The sequence below is a fragment of the Peromyscus eremicus genome, chromosome 7, assembly GCF_949786415.1.
Source record: "Peromyscus eremicus chromosome 7, PerEre_H2_v1, whole genome shotgun sequence".
In the NCBI taxonomy this organism is placed as follows: domain Eukaryota; kingdom Metazoa; phylum Chordata; class Mammalia; order Rodentia; family Cricetidae; genus Peromyscus; species Peromyscus eremicus.
Window position 1 is genome coordinate 14,673,083 of NC_081422.1, and position 14,575 is coordinate 14,687,657.

The window sequence follows — 14,575 nt, forward strand, 5'->3', positions numbered from 1 at the left end:
GTTATATTTAGGATGTGATCTCTGGTGCCAAATGCATTGAAGACTATTTCCTACTTTCTCTTCTATCAGGTTCAGAGTAACTGGATTTATGTTGAGGTCTTTGATTCACTTGGACTTACATTTTGTGCACGGTGATAGATATGGATCTATTTGCAGCCTTCTACATGTTGACATCCAGTTATGCCAGCACCATTTGTTGAAGATGCTTTCTTTTTTCCATGGTACAGTTTTGGCTTCTTTATAAAAAATTATATGTTCATAGGTGTGTGGATTAATGTCAGGGTCTTTAATTCAATTTCCTTGTCCACATGTCAGTTTTTATGCTAGTATCAAGCTGTTTTTATTACTGTAGCTCTATAGTAGAGCTTGAAGTCAGGGATTGTGATGCCTCCAGAGGTTGTTTTATTGTACAGGATTCTTTTGGCTATCCTGGGTTTTTTTGTTTTTCCATATGAAGTTGAGTATTGTTCTTTCCAGGTCTGTGAAGAATTGTGTTGGTATTTTGATGGGGATTGCATTGAATCTGTAGATTGCTTTTGGTAAGATTGCCATTTTTACTATGTTAATCCTGCCTATCCATGAGCATGAGAGATCTTTCCATTTTCTGACATCTTTTTCAATTTCTTTTTCAGGGACTTAAAGTTCTTATCATACAGATCCTTCACTTGCTTAGTTAGAGTTGCCCCAAGGTATTTTATATCATTTGTGACTATCGTAAAGGGTGATGTATCTCTGATTTTCTTCTCAGTCTGTTTGTTAATTGTATAGAGGAGGGCTACTGATTTTTTTGAGTTAATCTTGTATCCTGCTACATTGCTGAAGGTGTTTATAAGCTGTATGAGTTCCTTGGTCGAATTTTTGGGGTCCCTTATGTATACTATCATATCATCTGCAAATAGCAAAAGCTTGACTTCTTCCTTTCCAATTTGAATCCACTTGATCTCCTTTTGTTGTCTTATTGCTCTGTCTAGAACTTCAAGTACTATATTGAATAAGTATGAGGAGCGTGAACAGCCTTGTCTTATTCTTGATTTTAGTGGAATCGCTTTGAGTTTCTCTCCATTTACTTTGATGTTGGCTGTTGGCTTGCTGTAAATTGCCTTTATTATGTTTAGGTATGTTTCCTGTATTCCTGATCTCTCCAAGACTTTATCATGAAGGGGTGTTGGATTTTGTCAAATGCCTTTTCTGCATCTAGTGAGATGATCATGTGGTTTTTTCTTTCAGTTTGTTTATATGGTGTATTAATTGACAGACTTTTGTATGTTGAACCACCCTTGCATTCCTGGGATGAAGCCTACTTGATCATGGTGGATAATTGTTTTGATGTTTTCTTGGAGTCTGTTTGCCAGTATTTTATTGAGTATTTTTGCATCAATGTTTATGAGGGAGATTGGTCTGTAGTTCTCATTCTTTGTTGCATCTTTGTTTGGCTTGGGAATCAGGGTAATTGTAGCCTCATAGAAGGAGTTTGGTAATGTTCCTTCTGTTTCTATTGTGTGGAACAATTTAAAGAGTAATGGTTTTAGACTCAGAAGGAAAAACATAGTATGTACTCACTCCTAAGTGGATACTAAATGTGAGGAAAGAGATGGTCAGACTGCAACCCACAACTCCAGAGAGGCTAGCTAACAGGGAAAGACCCTAGGAAGGACACATGGATGACCCTGTGAAGGAGAAGTGGATGAGATCTACATGAGTGGACTGGGTGTGGGGAGGTGGCATAGGGCGAGGAGTGGGGGATGAGAACATAGGGAAATGGGAGGGTCAAACTGGAACAGGGATAGAGTGGGGGGGGGTCAGGGAGGAAGATATCATGATAGATGAGGACATTATGGGAATAGGAAGATGCAGGGTGCTGGGGAGGCTCTCAGGAATCTACAAGGTTGTCCCCACCTTGGTCTGCTGGCAGTGGTCCAGAGGGTGCCTGGACCGGTCTACTTGGGCAACCAGCCTAGCAAATAACCTAGCTGTCATCATAGAGCCTTTGTCCAGTGACAGATGGAGGCAGATACAGAGATCCATGGCCAGGCACCAGGCTGAGTTCTGGGAATCCAATTGATGAGAGAGAGGAGAGATACTGCAGGTGAGGGACATGGAGATCATGATGGGAGGATGTGCAGAGATGACCGGCCACACTAGTGGAAGACCATGAACTGTGGACTGGTGGCTGTGGAGCCCCCATGGGACTGGACTAGGCTCTCTGGACACAGAAGACAGTTGTTTGGCTCAAACTGTTTTGGGGGCACCCAGACAGGGGGATCGGGATCTGTCCCTGGTCTATGGGCAGGGTTCTGGAACCCAGTGCCTGTGGTGTGACACCTTGCACAGCCTTGGTGCAGTGGGAAGGGGCTTGGACCTGCCTAGGCTCAGTGTGCTGGGCTCTGCTGACTCCCCATGGGAGACCTCGATTTGGGGGATGTGGGGATGTGGGGTGGCTTGGGAAAGAGGGCTGGGGGATGGGAGGAGGGAGGAGGGAGGAGGGGGGAATCTCTGGATAGTATGTTGTGTGAGTAGAAAATTTCTTAATAAAGTAAAATGAAAGAAAAAAAAAGAAGTAGGAAACAGCAGGATACAGCTAGTAAATATTCAAATCTGGGTAAGGCCAGGCATGGAGTAATACTGAGATTATTAATTTTAATCTCTATTAAGTAATGACTGCATGGGTAGCAATAACATTATCATGCTGGTTTTCTCTCATGCTGTAAGACTTTATTACAATAAAAATAGTGTTATCAGGAAAAAAAAGAGTGTTGGTATTCTCTTATTTGAAGATCTGGTAGAATTCTGCACTGAAACCATCTGGTCCTGGGCTTTTTTTGGTTGGGAGACTTTTAATGATTGATTCTATTTCTTTAGGGGTTACTGGACTATTTAAATAGTCTATCTGGTCTTGATTTAACTTAGGTATGTGGTACCTATCCAGAAAATTATCCATTTCTTTTAGATTTTCTAGTTTTGTGGAGTAGAGGTTTTTGAAGTATGACCTGATGATTCTCTGGATTTCCTCAGTGTTAGTTGTTATGTCCCCCTTTTCATTTCTGATTTTGCTAATTTGGATGCTCTCTCTCTGTCTTTTGGTTAGTTTGGATAAGAGCTTGTCTATCTTGTTGATTTTCTCAAAGAACCAACTCTTCATTTCATTAATTATTTGTATTATTCTCTTTGTTTTTATTTTATTGATTTCAGCTCTCAATTTGATTATTTCCTGGCTCCTATTCCTCCTGGGTGACTTTGCTTCCTTTTTTTCTAGAGCTTTCAGGTGTGCTGTTAAGTCACTAGTGTGAGATTTCTCCAATTTCTTTATGTGGGCATTTAGTGCTATGAATTTCCCTCTTAGCACTGCTTTCATAGTGTCCCATAAGTTTGGGTATGTGGTATATTCATTTTCATTGATCTCTAGGAAGTCTTTAATGTCTGTCTTTATTTCTTTCTTAACCCATTGTTGATTCAGTTGAGCATTATTCAGTTTCCATGAGATTGTAGGCTTTCTGTAGTTTTTGTTGTTATTGAAATCTAACTTTAATCCGTGGTGGTCTGATAGAACACAGGAGGTTATTCCAATTGTTTTGTATCTGTTTAGATTTGCTTTGTGGCCAAGTATGTGGTCAATTTTAGAGAAGGTTCCATGGGGTGCTGAGAAGAAGGTATATTCTTTTTTGTTAGGATGGCATGATCTGTAGGTATCGATTAAGTCCATTTGAGTTATAACATCAATTAAGTCCTTTATTTATGCCCCTTGTGTTTGGGGCATAAATGTTCAGAATTGAAACTTCATCTTGGTGGATCTTTCCTGTGATTAGTATTAATGCTCTTCTTGATCTCTTTTGATTGATTTTAGTTTGAAGTCTATTTTGCTGGATATTAAGATGGCTACACCTGCTTGCTTCTTAAGTTGGCAGATCTGTCCAGTAGTGAGAGTGGGGTGTTGAAGTCTCCTACTATTTTTTTTTAGAGCCGAGGACTGAACCCAGGGCCTTGCACTTGCTAGGCAAGTGCTCTACCACTGAGCTAAATCCCCAACCCATCTCCCACTATTAATGTGTGGGGTTTTATATGTGATTTAAGCTGTAGTAATGTTTCTTTTACATATGTGGGTGCCCTTGTGTTTGGGGCATAAATGTTCAGAATTGAAACTTCATCTTGGTGGATCTTTCCTGTGATTAGTATTAATGCTCTTCTTGATCTCCTTTGATTGATTTTAGTTTGAAGTCTATTTTGCTGGATATTAAGATGGCTACACCTGCTTGCTTCTTAAGACCATTTGATTGGAAAGACTTTTCCCAGCCTTTTATTCTTAGGTAGTGTCTGTCTTTGAATTTGAGGTGTGTTTCTTGTATGCAGCAGAAAGATGGGTCCTGCTTTCGTATCCATTCTCTTAGCCTGTGTTTTTTTATAGGTGAATTAAGTCCATTGATATTACAGGATATTAATGACCAGTGATTGTTCATTCCTGTTATCTTTTGGTGGTAGTGTGTGGATTTTACTGCTGTGGTGTTATCTATTGCCTGTGTTTTCGTGGGTATATCTGACTTCCTTAGGTTGGAGTTTTCCTTCTAGTGCTTTCTGTAGGGCTGGGTCTGTGGAAAGTATTGTTTAAATCTGGTTTTGTCTTAGAATGTCTTGTTCACTCCGTCTATGATGATTGAAAGTTTTGCTGGGTATATTAGTCTAGGCTGGCATCTATGGTCTCTTAGTGTGTGTGCTACATCTGTCCAGGTCCTTCTGGGTCTCAAAGTCTCCATTGAGAAATTGGGTGTTATTCTGATGGGTTTGCCTTTATAAGTCACTTGGCCTTTTTCCTTTGCTGCTCTTAATATTCTTTCTTTGTTCTGTATGTTTAGTTGTTTAATTATTATGTGGCAAGGGGACTTTTTTGGGGGGTCTTGTCTGTTTGGTGTTCTATAGGCTTCTTGTATTTTCATAGGCATTTCCTTCTTTAAGTTGGGAAAGTTTTCTTCTATGATCTTGTTGAATATATTTTCTGTGCCTTTGAGTTGGTATTCTTCTCCTTCCTCTATCCCTGTTATTCTTAGGTTTGGTCTTTTCATGGTGTCCCAGATTTCTTGGACATTTTGTGTTATGATTTTTTTGGCATTGGTATTTTCTTTGACTGATGAATCCATTTTCTCTATTGTATCCTCTACACCAGAGATCCTCTCTTCCATCTCTTGTATTTTGTTGGTTATGCTTGCATCTGTGTTTACTGTTCGTTTACTCAGATTTTCTATTTCCAGCATTCCCTCTTTTTGTGTCTTCATCATTGTTTCCATTTCCCTTCTCAGGTCTTGAACTGTTTCCCTCACCTGTTTCATTGGTTTTTCATCGTTTTCTTTAAGAGATTGTTTTCTTCTGCTTTTTTATTTGTCTTTTCCTCTAGTTCTTTATAGATTTCCCATTTTTTGTTTGACTTTTTCTCATTTTCTTTATTGATTTCCTCTACTTTTTTGTTTATCTTTTCCTCAATTTTATTTTTGATTTTTCTTCTTGAAAGGCCTCTAGCATCTTCATGATGCTGTTGTCAAGTTTGCTTTCTTCTGCTTCTTCTACCTTGTGATGTTTAGGTCTTGCTGTTGGAGGAGGGCTAGATTCTGGTGATGCTGTATGGCTCTTTATGTTGTTGTATGTGCTTCTGCCTTGATGTCTGACAATCTCCTCATCTAATAGGTATAAAAGGTGCCTGTGTCTGAGCGAGTTGCTGTTGGTCCACTCTGTGTTTGTTGTGTCTGTGTCTCAGGGGGCCCTTCTGGGTCTAATCTTAGCTCTTGGTCTGATTAGAGCAGGGAGCTTCTGTGTCTCAGCGAGCTGCTCTTGGGTCAACCCAAGCTAGTTGATTCTGTGACTCACGGATTTGTTCTTGGTCTTATCAGGGCTCTTGGTCCAGTCAGAGCTGACAGATTTGGCGTATCAGGAAGCCTCTCTTGGTACAATGAGAGGTGGCAGACTCTACTTCTCAGAAAGCCACTCTTGGTCTAATCAGGGCTGGCAGATTCCCTGTCTCATGAGTTTACTCTTGGTCCAATGACAACTCTTTGTCCAATGAGAACTTTCTCTTTCCCTGGGCTGGATGGAGCTCTCTGGGCTGAATGAGAGCTCTCTGGGCCAGATGGGAGCTCTGTGGGCCAGATGGGAGCTCTGGCCCGGATGAGAGCTGGAGGCTGGTCTCCAAGTCTCAGGAAGTGGCGGGGGTCTCGGGCGGATGGGTGTGGGGGCAGGGCGCATAGATTGCAGGGTCTGCTGGGGGGTCTTAGAGAAGGGGAACCTTCCCACGGGAGCCCTGCCCACTGGCTGGCAACTGGGGCCAAGTTGGGCGGGTCTTCCCCGGGAATGGCTGGGGCCCAGTGATGGGACCTAGGGGCAGGCCTCCCTGGGTATGAACCCAGTTGCTCACCTCTGGTCCGGATGGGAGCTCTCACTTTTGTCTATTTCTTATATTTTGGAAATTTGCTAGGAATTATAGTAACAAATGCCTTGAGTTGTAGGTAAATTATCATTATTTCAATGATAATTGAGTGTAATTTATTCCTTTACAAGGTATATAATCTTTATTCAGTATAATGACAGTGTTCACAGCTAAAATATCCCCTTTCATGAGTTCTTTAAGTTTATATCGGCTTCATGAAACATGAATTTTAATATATTTTTTTAAATCACAGCCTTCTCATTCTAATGTCTTTTAAACATGTTTCATTTGTTTACTTTGTTTAATATGTTTTGAAGATGGGAAAATTTTTACTTTTTTTGTTTCTACATACTGATTATTAAAGTCACTGGTGCCTAAATGGGTTAAGTCTAATGAATGTTCAAAAGCTGATAGGGTAATTTAAGAAGACTTTGAGTCTCCCAGCTACAGACCTGGCCAACCCCAGAAAATTACAGTGTTGTTAATGCTGTGCTGGAGACATCTTCGAATCAACCCAAACCAGATATACTAAGTGAAAAAATTGAGTTGTGGTTCTTTAAGAGAAGTTGTTACTTCTTTCTGACAGATCTCCTGGATTTTTTTAAATAAATATTTTTATTTTATAATTAATTTAATTTTACATATCAGCCACGGATTCTCCTGTCCTCCCTCCTCCCACCCACAGCCTTCCCCCACATTCACCCCCATTCCCACCTCCTCCTAGGCAATGTCTCTCTCCCCTGGGGATTCAGTCCAGCCTGGTAGATTCAGTTGAGGCAGGTCCAGTCTCCTCCTCCCTACACTAAGGCTGAGCAAAGTGTCTCAGCATAGGCCCTAGGTTCCAAAAAGCTAGCTCATGCACCAAGGACACATTCCAGTCCCACTGCCTGGGGGCCTCCTAAACAGTTCAAGCTCATCAGTTGTCTCACTTATCCTGAGGGCCTTGTCCAGTTCCATGGGGGCTCCTCAGCTATTGGTTCACAGTTCATGTTTTTCCTCTAGTTTGGCTATTTGTCCCTGTGCTTTTTCCAATCATGGTCTCAACATCTCTTGCTCATATAATTCCTCCTCTCTCTCGCCAGTTGGACTCCTGGAGCTCCATCTGGGGTTTGGCCATGGATCTCTGCATCTGCTTCCACCAGTCACTGGATGAGAATTCTATCATGATAGTTAGGGTGAACACCATCCGATCACCAGAGTAGGTCAGCTCAGGCACTCTCTTGACCATTGCCAGTAGTCTACAGTGGAGGTATCTTTGTGGATTTCTGGGGACCTCTCTAGCACTCTGCTTCTTCCTATTCCCATGGGGTCTTCATTTATCATGGTGTCTCTTTTCTTGTTCTCCCACTCTGTTCCTCAACATAAATCCAGTTACTCTAAACCTGATAGAAGAGAAAGTAGGAAGTAGTCTTGAATGCATTGGCACCAGAGATCACTTCCTAAATATAATACCAGTAGCACAGACACTGAGAGAAACAATTAATAAATGGGACCTCTTGAAACTGAGAAGCTTTTGTAGGGCAAAGGACACGGTCAATAAGACAAAATGACAGCCTACAGAATGGGAATAGATCTTCACCAGCCCCACATCTGACAGAGGGCCGATATCCAGAATATATAAAGAACTCAAGAAATTAGACATCAAAATACTCAACAGTCCAATTAAAAAAATGGGCTATAGAGCTAAACAGAGAATTCTCAACAGAAGAAGCTCAAATAACTGAAAGACATTTAAGGAATTGCTAAACATCCCTAATCATCAGGTAAATGCAAATCAAAATGACTCTGAGATACCATCTTACACCCGTCAGAATGGCTAAGATCAAAAACACTGAAGACTAAGATGCCAGAGAGGTTGTGAAGCAAGGGAAACACTCCTCCACTGTTGGTGGGAATGCAAACTTGTACAGCCACTTTGGAAATCAATATGCCACTTTCTTAGAAAATTGGGAATCAACCTCCCTCAAGACCCAGCTATACAACTCTTGGGCATATACCCAAGGAATGCTCAATCATAACAGAAGGACATATGCTCAGCTATGTTCATAGTAGCATTATTTGTAATAGCCAGAACCTGGAAACAACCTAGATGCCCTTCAACTGAAGAATAGATAAATAAAATGTGGTACATATACACAATGGAGTACTACTCAGCAGAGAAAAACAATGACATCATGAGGTTTGCAGGCAAATAGATGGAACTAGAAAATATCATCCTGAGTGAGGTAACACAGACTCAGAAAGACAAACATGGTATGTACTCACTCATATGTGGATACTAGATGTAAAACAAAGGATGACTAGACTACAACTCACAACTCCAGAGAGGCTACCTAGTAAAGAGGACCCTAAGAAAGACACAGGGATTGCCCAACAACAGAGAAATGGATGAGATCTACATGAGCCAAGTTGGAGTGAGGGGGTTAATGAAGGGCAAGGGTCAGGGGGAAGTGAGCTTAGGGGAGTGGGAGGTCCCATCTGGATCTCCTGGATTCTTAAGAGCAACTGATACTGGCAAATTTTGTTGGGAATGCAGTCTCAAATGTACATGTAGGTTTGTGCACACACGCGCGCGCGCGCGCGCGCACACACACACACACACACACACACACACACACACACACACACAGGTGAGTTTGGGGAGGCAGACCGAAATGGAGACAGAGACAGAGACAGACGGGGAAAGACAGGGAGACAGAGAGGGTCAGTTTACTCCTACAAGAATAGCAATCCACAAATTTTATTTTCTTGTGCAGTTTATTTTCATAGGAAATCTAAACTCACTTCTTTCTTTCCTATACTTTCTCTCTGCCCCCTTCCCTCCCATTTCTCCATCTTCTCCTCCCTTCCCTCTGTTTCACCTCCTCCCTCTTTTTCCCTCTTCCTTTTCCCTGTCTCCCATCCTTCAGCCCTTCTCCATTTCTCCCTGTGCCTCCCCAACCTCTCTGTCTCCTCCTTCTTTTCTACCTTTATCCTACTATCAGTACTAGTATAAAAGATGGCGAGAGAGAGAAATGTGAAAAAGAAAAACAAAATTAAACCATCTCAATCAACCAGAAGTCACCCAATAACTTATTCAACAAGAGCTTTAGGACCAAAGAAGAACAATATAATGCATAGTTACAAATAACCAAGTACTTTCCTAGCTTTGTTCAGAATTTGTCTGTAATTGCTTCCCCATTGTCTTTCTTTAGAAGACCTGAACCACCTTTGATTTGGTTTTTCTCACTTCACAAATTATTACTTGCTCAAATAAATTCTTTAAAAGAAAAAATGTTATTGTGCCTTACTTTATTTCTTAAGGATAACAACATCAGGTTTGTGAGAGAACTAAAATGGAACCCACGCAAGTGTCAGTGTGATAGGAGATGGTGTATGGGTCTAAGTCTTCCTCACTCAAGGAGCCAGGTGAGGAGGGTGTTGTTTCTCTCACTGAGGTGTTGGGGGATGCTGGTGATGGTGAAGTTGAGAGTGATGAGTGCCACCATTGAACCACTGACTAAGGAGCAGATGAAGAGAGAAGCTCCCAGCCTGGAACAAAGCAGTGAACGAAGCTCTTCCCAGACATAACCATGGGATACTGTGAGACTAACAGTATCTGAAACAGAGGATATTCTATAACTACTCTTAAGTTATTAAGACCTTTCTTCTTCATTCTTCCAAGTAACATTTATTGTGTATGTATGCAAGGTTCTTCAATAGCCTCTATAGGTTCAAAGATTAACAGACAATAGTCTTTCAATCTTTTGGCCAGGGAAGTGAATGCTAGTAGGAGATGACTATAAAATCCAACCAATGATTTAAAAAGCTCTTTGGAAAAAGCACCATTTTCAGGATCCCTGAAATTGGAGGCAGAACCTAAGCAATGACAGCCAGAAATACTCACTGGTGGTAGCTGGGGCTGCAGCTCCAAAATGGTAACCTGCACAGAAAGAAAATGTGAGGGACTTGTGGATGAATATCAAGGATTAAGGCAAAAGGAGAATGTGGAGTCTTTGGGGGGTAAAAGCAGAGGCAAAGGCTTTACCCTTGCTCTTAGCCAAACAACTGAGATGTGATTCTGAAAAGAGAAACTGGGATGCTGATGGGACCAAGATCCCTGTTCATTCAAAGCAAGCATTCTACCCAGTTCCCCGTGGTGTTTTTGAGTCATCATAATAAAGAGAGAGCACAGACACAAAACGAAGGAAAATCATTCTAGAAAGAGGGCTGAATTGCTCAGTACTTCAGCAAAACCTAAGAATCTAAGTGTCTGTGTGTGTGTGTGCGCGCGCGCGCGCATGTGTGTGTGTGTGTGTGTGTGTGTGTGTGTGTGTGTGTGAGAGAGAGAGAGAGAGAGAGAGAGAGAGAGAGAGAGAGAGAGAGAGAGAGATTGTGGCTTAAATGTGGGATCTTACCGTTGATGTAGAGACTGTTCTGGTCCAGGGTGTAGGGACCCAGACGGGTGATGCCATGGGTCTCGTGACTCAACTCCCAAAATAGCTGATCTTGGTCTAACCCAGGTCTCATGGTGTCGAAATGGAAGGTGCAGATTATGTCCACTCCTGTGGCTCCATAGTTGTCAGACCTAGAAGAAAGACATGAGAGATTGAAACACTGAGGTCGGTTCTTGAGCACTTGGGACATTGAAAGCAGGGGGCAGAAGGAAGAAGGCTGAAGATTATGAAGAGGGTGGTAATAAAGTTATAAAGTGGGTCTCTAGTGTCTCCTCTGAGTCTTTGGACATGGAGGATCAGAAATGTGTGTGTGTGTGTGTGTGTGTGTGTGTGTGTGTGTGTGTGTGTGTGTGTGTGATTAGACTCAAGAAAGCAACACTGAGTATATGGGCAGCTTCGAGGATTCTGCTTTCTCACATTGGTGAATCAGGGTCTCTCTGTTTTCTGCTGAACTGCATACTCCAAGCCAACTGGCTCAGACATTCCTCTCTCTCTGTCTCCCACCTCATTGTATGAGTATTAGGATTACTAATGCATGCCACCAAATCTGGCATTTTATGTTGATTCTGGGAATTAAACTCATCATCAAGCTTGCCTTGCAAATGCTTTTACCCACTAAGCCATCTTGCTAGCCCAGCATCCTGTACTATTTTTCATTTTAGTTGTTATTGTTCATTCATTGGTACCTTAGGGTTTCCAGTTAGGTTAAGCTGACTGACTTATTTCATCTGCCTGTTTCTTCCAGGAGTGAGTTCTCTCCTATTGTTGAATCAGAGTTTCTCTTTTTTGCCAGAGCTGGGATTACAAATGTTTGCCACCACACCTATCTTTTCATGTGGACTCTAGGGGTTGAGTTCACTTTTTCATGCTTCTATGGGAAGCATTGTACCAAATGACCCATCTCTCTAGAACTTCATAAAATATTTTGTTTATACTGTGTACAGGAAAGTTCTTCTAAGAGACTCTCATTTTAAGTAGAATAACACTTGAATTTTCTACATTAAACAACTCCTATTAGTAAGTTGTAACTCAATCTACACACTATCTGGGAAAGAAGAAAGTGTTAGAACATCAGGGTGGATGGTAAAATGGGATGTTAGAAGTACATGATCTCTGCTGGCTGTTTCACAACAGTCCACTCCATCTGGGGGTCTTACCTGAGTGAAGACAATCTGCATCCAGAATAGTGTGGGGCAATGCTGGTCTTATTGAGTAAGGTCTCAAGCTGACGGAAAAATAAATAAATAAAAAGAGTTAGCAAAAAATATAGATGAGGCTTTGCTAGGGATTTGTAAGGTAGTTAGTGGGTTTCTTTGAAGGACTCACCCAATAATGTAAGACCCACTTAGTGGAGTTGAACTTCAAGGAACCGGGATTTCCCATCTCCTCTGTATAGTGTAAGTTGGTGATGGTGAAGTTGAGAGTTATGGGTACCATGACAGTACCATTGCCTGTAGCAGTGGGGAAAATAGAGACATCCAGATTTAGAACTGGTAATGACCAAGGGTGCTTCTCTTTCTATGTAACATTATTGGTCTAATAGATTTTGAAGCAGGGCACATTCCAGACCTGCTTAAACATTAGAATTGGAACCTTTCTTCATGCATCCAGGAATAATTTGTGTGTGAAAGGCTGTGTGATAAACTCTTTAGGTCCAAAGATGAACAGGGAATCATCATCTAATGTATAAACCAGGAAGTTACCAAACTATTATACTTCAGGAGAAGCTTGTGGTGATATATTGTGTCCCCCAATATATTGTCCATCTAATAAACTTATCTGGGGTCAGAAGACGGAACAGCCACTAGATAGACATAGAGGCCAGAAAATGGTGGCACACAGGCCTTTAATCCTATCACTTGGGAGGCAGAGATCCATCCAGATCTCTGTGAGTTCAAAGCCACAGTGGAAACAGCCAGGCATGGTGACTCATGCCTTTAATCCCAGGAAGTGATGGGAAAGCAGAAAGGTATATAAGGCATGAAAACCAGGAACTAGAGCTGGTTAAGCTTTTAGGTTGTTAGCAGCAGTTCAGCTAAGATCAATTTGGATGAGGACTCAGAGGCTTCCAGTCTGAGGAAACAGGGTCAGCTGAGGAATTGGTAAGGTGAGGAAGCTGTGGCTTGTTCTGCTTCTCTGATCTTTCAATGTTCACCCCAATACCCAGCTCCAGGTTTGTTTTTTTATTAATAATAACTTTTAAGATTCATGTTACAGAAGCTAGCAGAAGGGCAGGTAGGAAAAACCAATGACTAACAAAAACTCTTTAGACAAAGCATTATTTCATATGTGACAAAAAGCACAGCTAAGAGTTGCTAGAATCTAACCAATAAGGAAAACACTCCAGGCATCCTGGGTAAAGGCATGCAGGAGAAGAGAGCCTGGTGAATTAAAGGAACTTAAAATTACTTTACTATGGCCAGAGGGAAGTACAGGTGTGAGATTTGCTGGACCCTCTGAGCTTATTCCAGAGAGGCAATGGTTAAGTAGCACAAAGCTTTGGGTGTGACTAAGAACAAATAGAATCACTCAAATATTACTTATAAGAAAGGAATTCTATAGATACAAACACATCATAAAGAATGCCATAGCTGCTATGTGGAAGACATTAGGAAGCCAGAATAGAGGCTGCTATAGTCTTTCTAGGAAAAATAACGCTGGTTTCAATAAAGTCTAAATGGTGTAGCTACAGAGAAAGAAGAGGCTTGGGAGTGCTCCCAAAGGGACAAGAGATGAGATTCCATGACAGTTGGATGTGGGAAGTGAACAAGAGGAGGGGTGAAGGTTGGCCCTCTGCCTCTGCCCTTGGTAATTATGAGAAGAACACTTGGAGGACAATTGTATCTTCAGGATGAGTGACTGTGGTGGTTCCTGTTGATGGTCAGCTTGATAGACACTAGTGTCACCTGGGAGATATGCTTCGCATACTTGTAGGAGATTGTCTTGATTATATAAATTGATATGTGAAAACACATTATAGCTCTGAACAGGATCTTTCCATGGGTGAGGCACCCTGTCATGTATAAAATGGAGAAAGGGCACTGGAGCACTATCATGTATTCATGATTCTGTTTTCCAATTGTGAATGTGATGTGACCAACTATTTCACGCTCCTACCACTTTAACTGTATGATGAACTATATCTTAAACAGATAAAAATAAGGCCCTTCCTCCCTCCCTTCCTTCCTTCCTTCCTTCCTTCCTTTCTTCCTTCCTTTCTTCCTTCCTTGAGATGCTTTGATCAGAATACTTTATCACAGTAACAGAAAAAAAAAGTAAGTAAGTTGATGGTCAAAGAGACCTGAATGATATCTAGGAAGTGTGTAGTCCAATGCTCTGGAACTCCTTTGTGGTACTGAATGGGATCAGAATTTGGATCCTGAGTAACTAGATTGAATAACAGAAAACAAAATCTTCAATGCAAAAGTAGATGGGCATTGAGAGATAAAATGATTTGCTTGCCTTATTGGTACCAATAAGAGCATGTATCCCTCCCTACCTGTGGAATTGGTTGTAGGGGATGGAGCAAGAGAGGAAGCTGGGAAGGATGTGGTAGTCATAGGTGTTGAGACAAAACAAAAACAAAAAACCTAAGATGAGGAATGAAATACAAATTGTGACATATCTTTAAGGAATGGCAGCAGCCTGGATGACTATATCCAAGAATCTATGTTTTGTTTTATGACATCTATTGTTTGAAATTTGCATCACCCTTGGGTTGTGTGCTTTGGGGAAG

The 14,575-nt window shown here is 41.4% G+C and overlaps 1 protein-coding gene across 1 annotated transcript in view; it reads right to left on the reverse strand.

Moving 5' to 3' along the window:
• Muc16 (mucin 16, cell surface associated) overlaps positions 1-14,575 on the reverse strand; it is a 200,071-nt gene that overhangs the window by 74,578 nt on the left and 110,918 nt on the right. Inside the window, exons 48-51 of the mRNA XM_059267231.1 lie at positions 12,166-12,290; positions 11,997-12,064; positions 10,801-10,970; positions 10,290-10,325 (exon numbers count right to left, since the gene is read on the reverse strand). Coding sequence (XP_059123214.1) covers positions 10,290-10,325; positions 10,801-10,970; positions 11,997-12,064; positions 12,166-12,290 — 399 coding nt within the window. The remainder of the gene's footprint in view (positions 1-10,289; positions 10,326-10,800; positions 10,971-11,996; positions 12,065-12,165; positions 12,291-14,575) is intronic.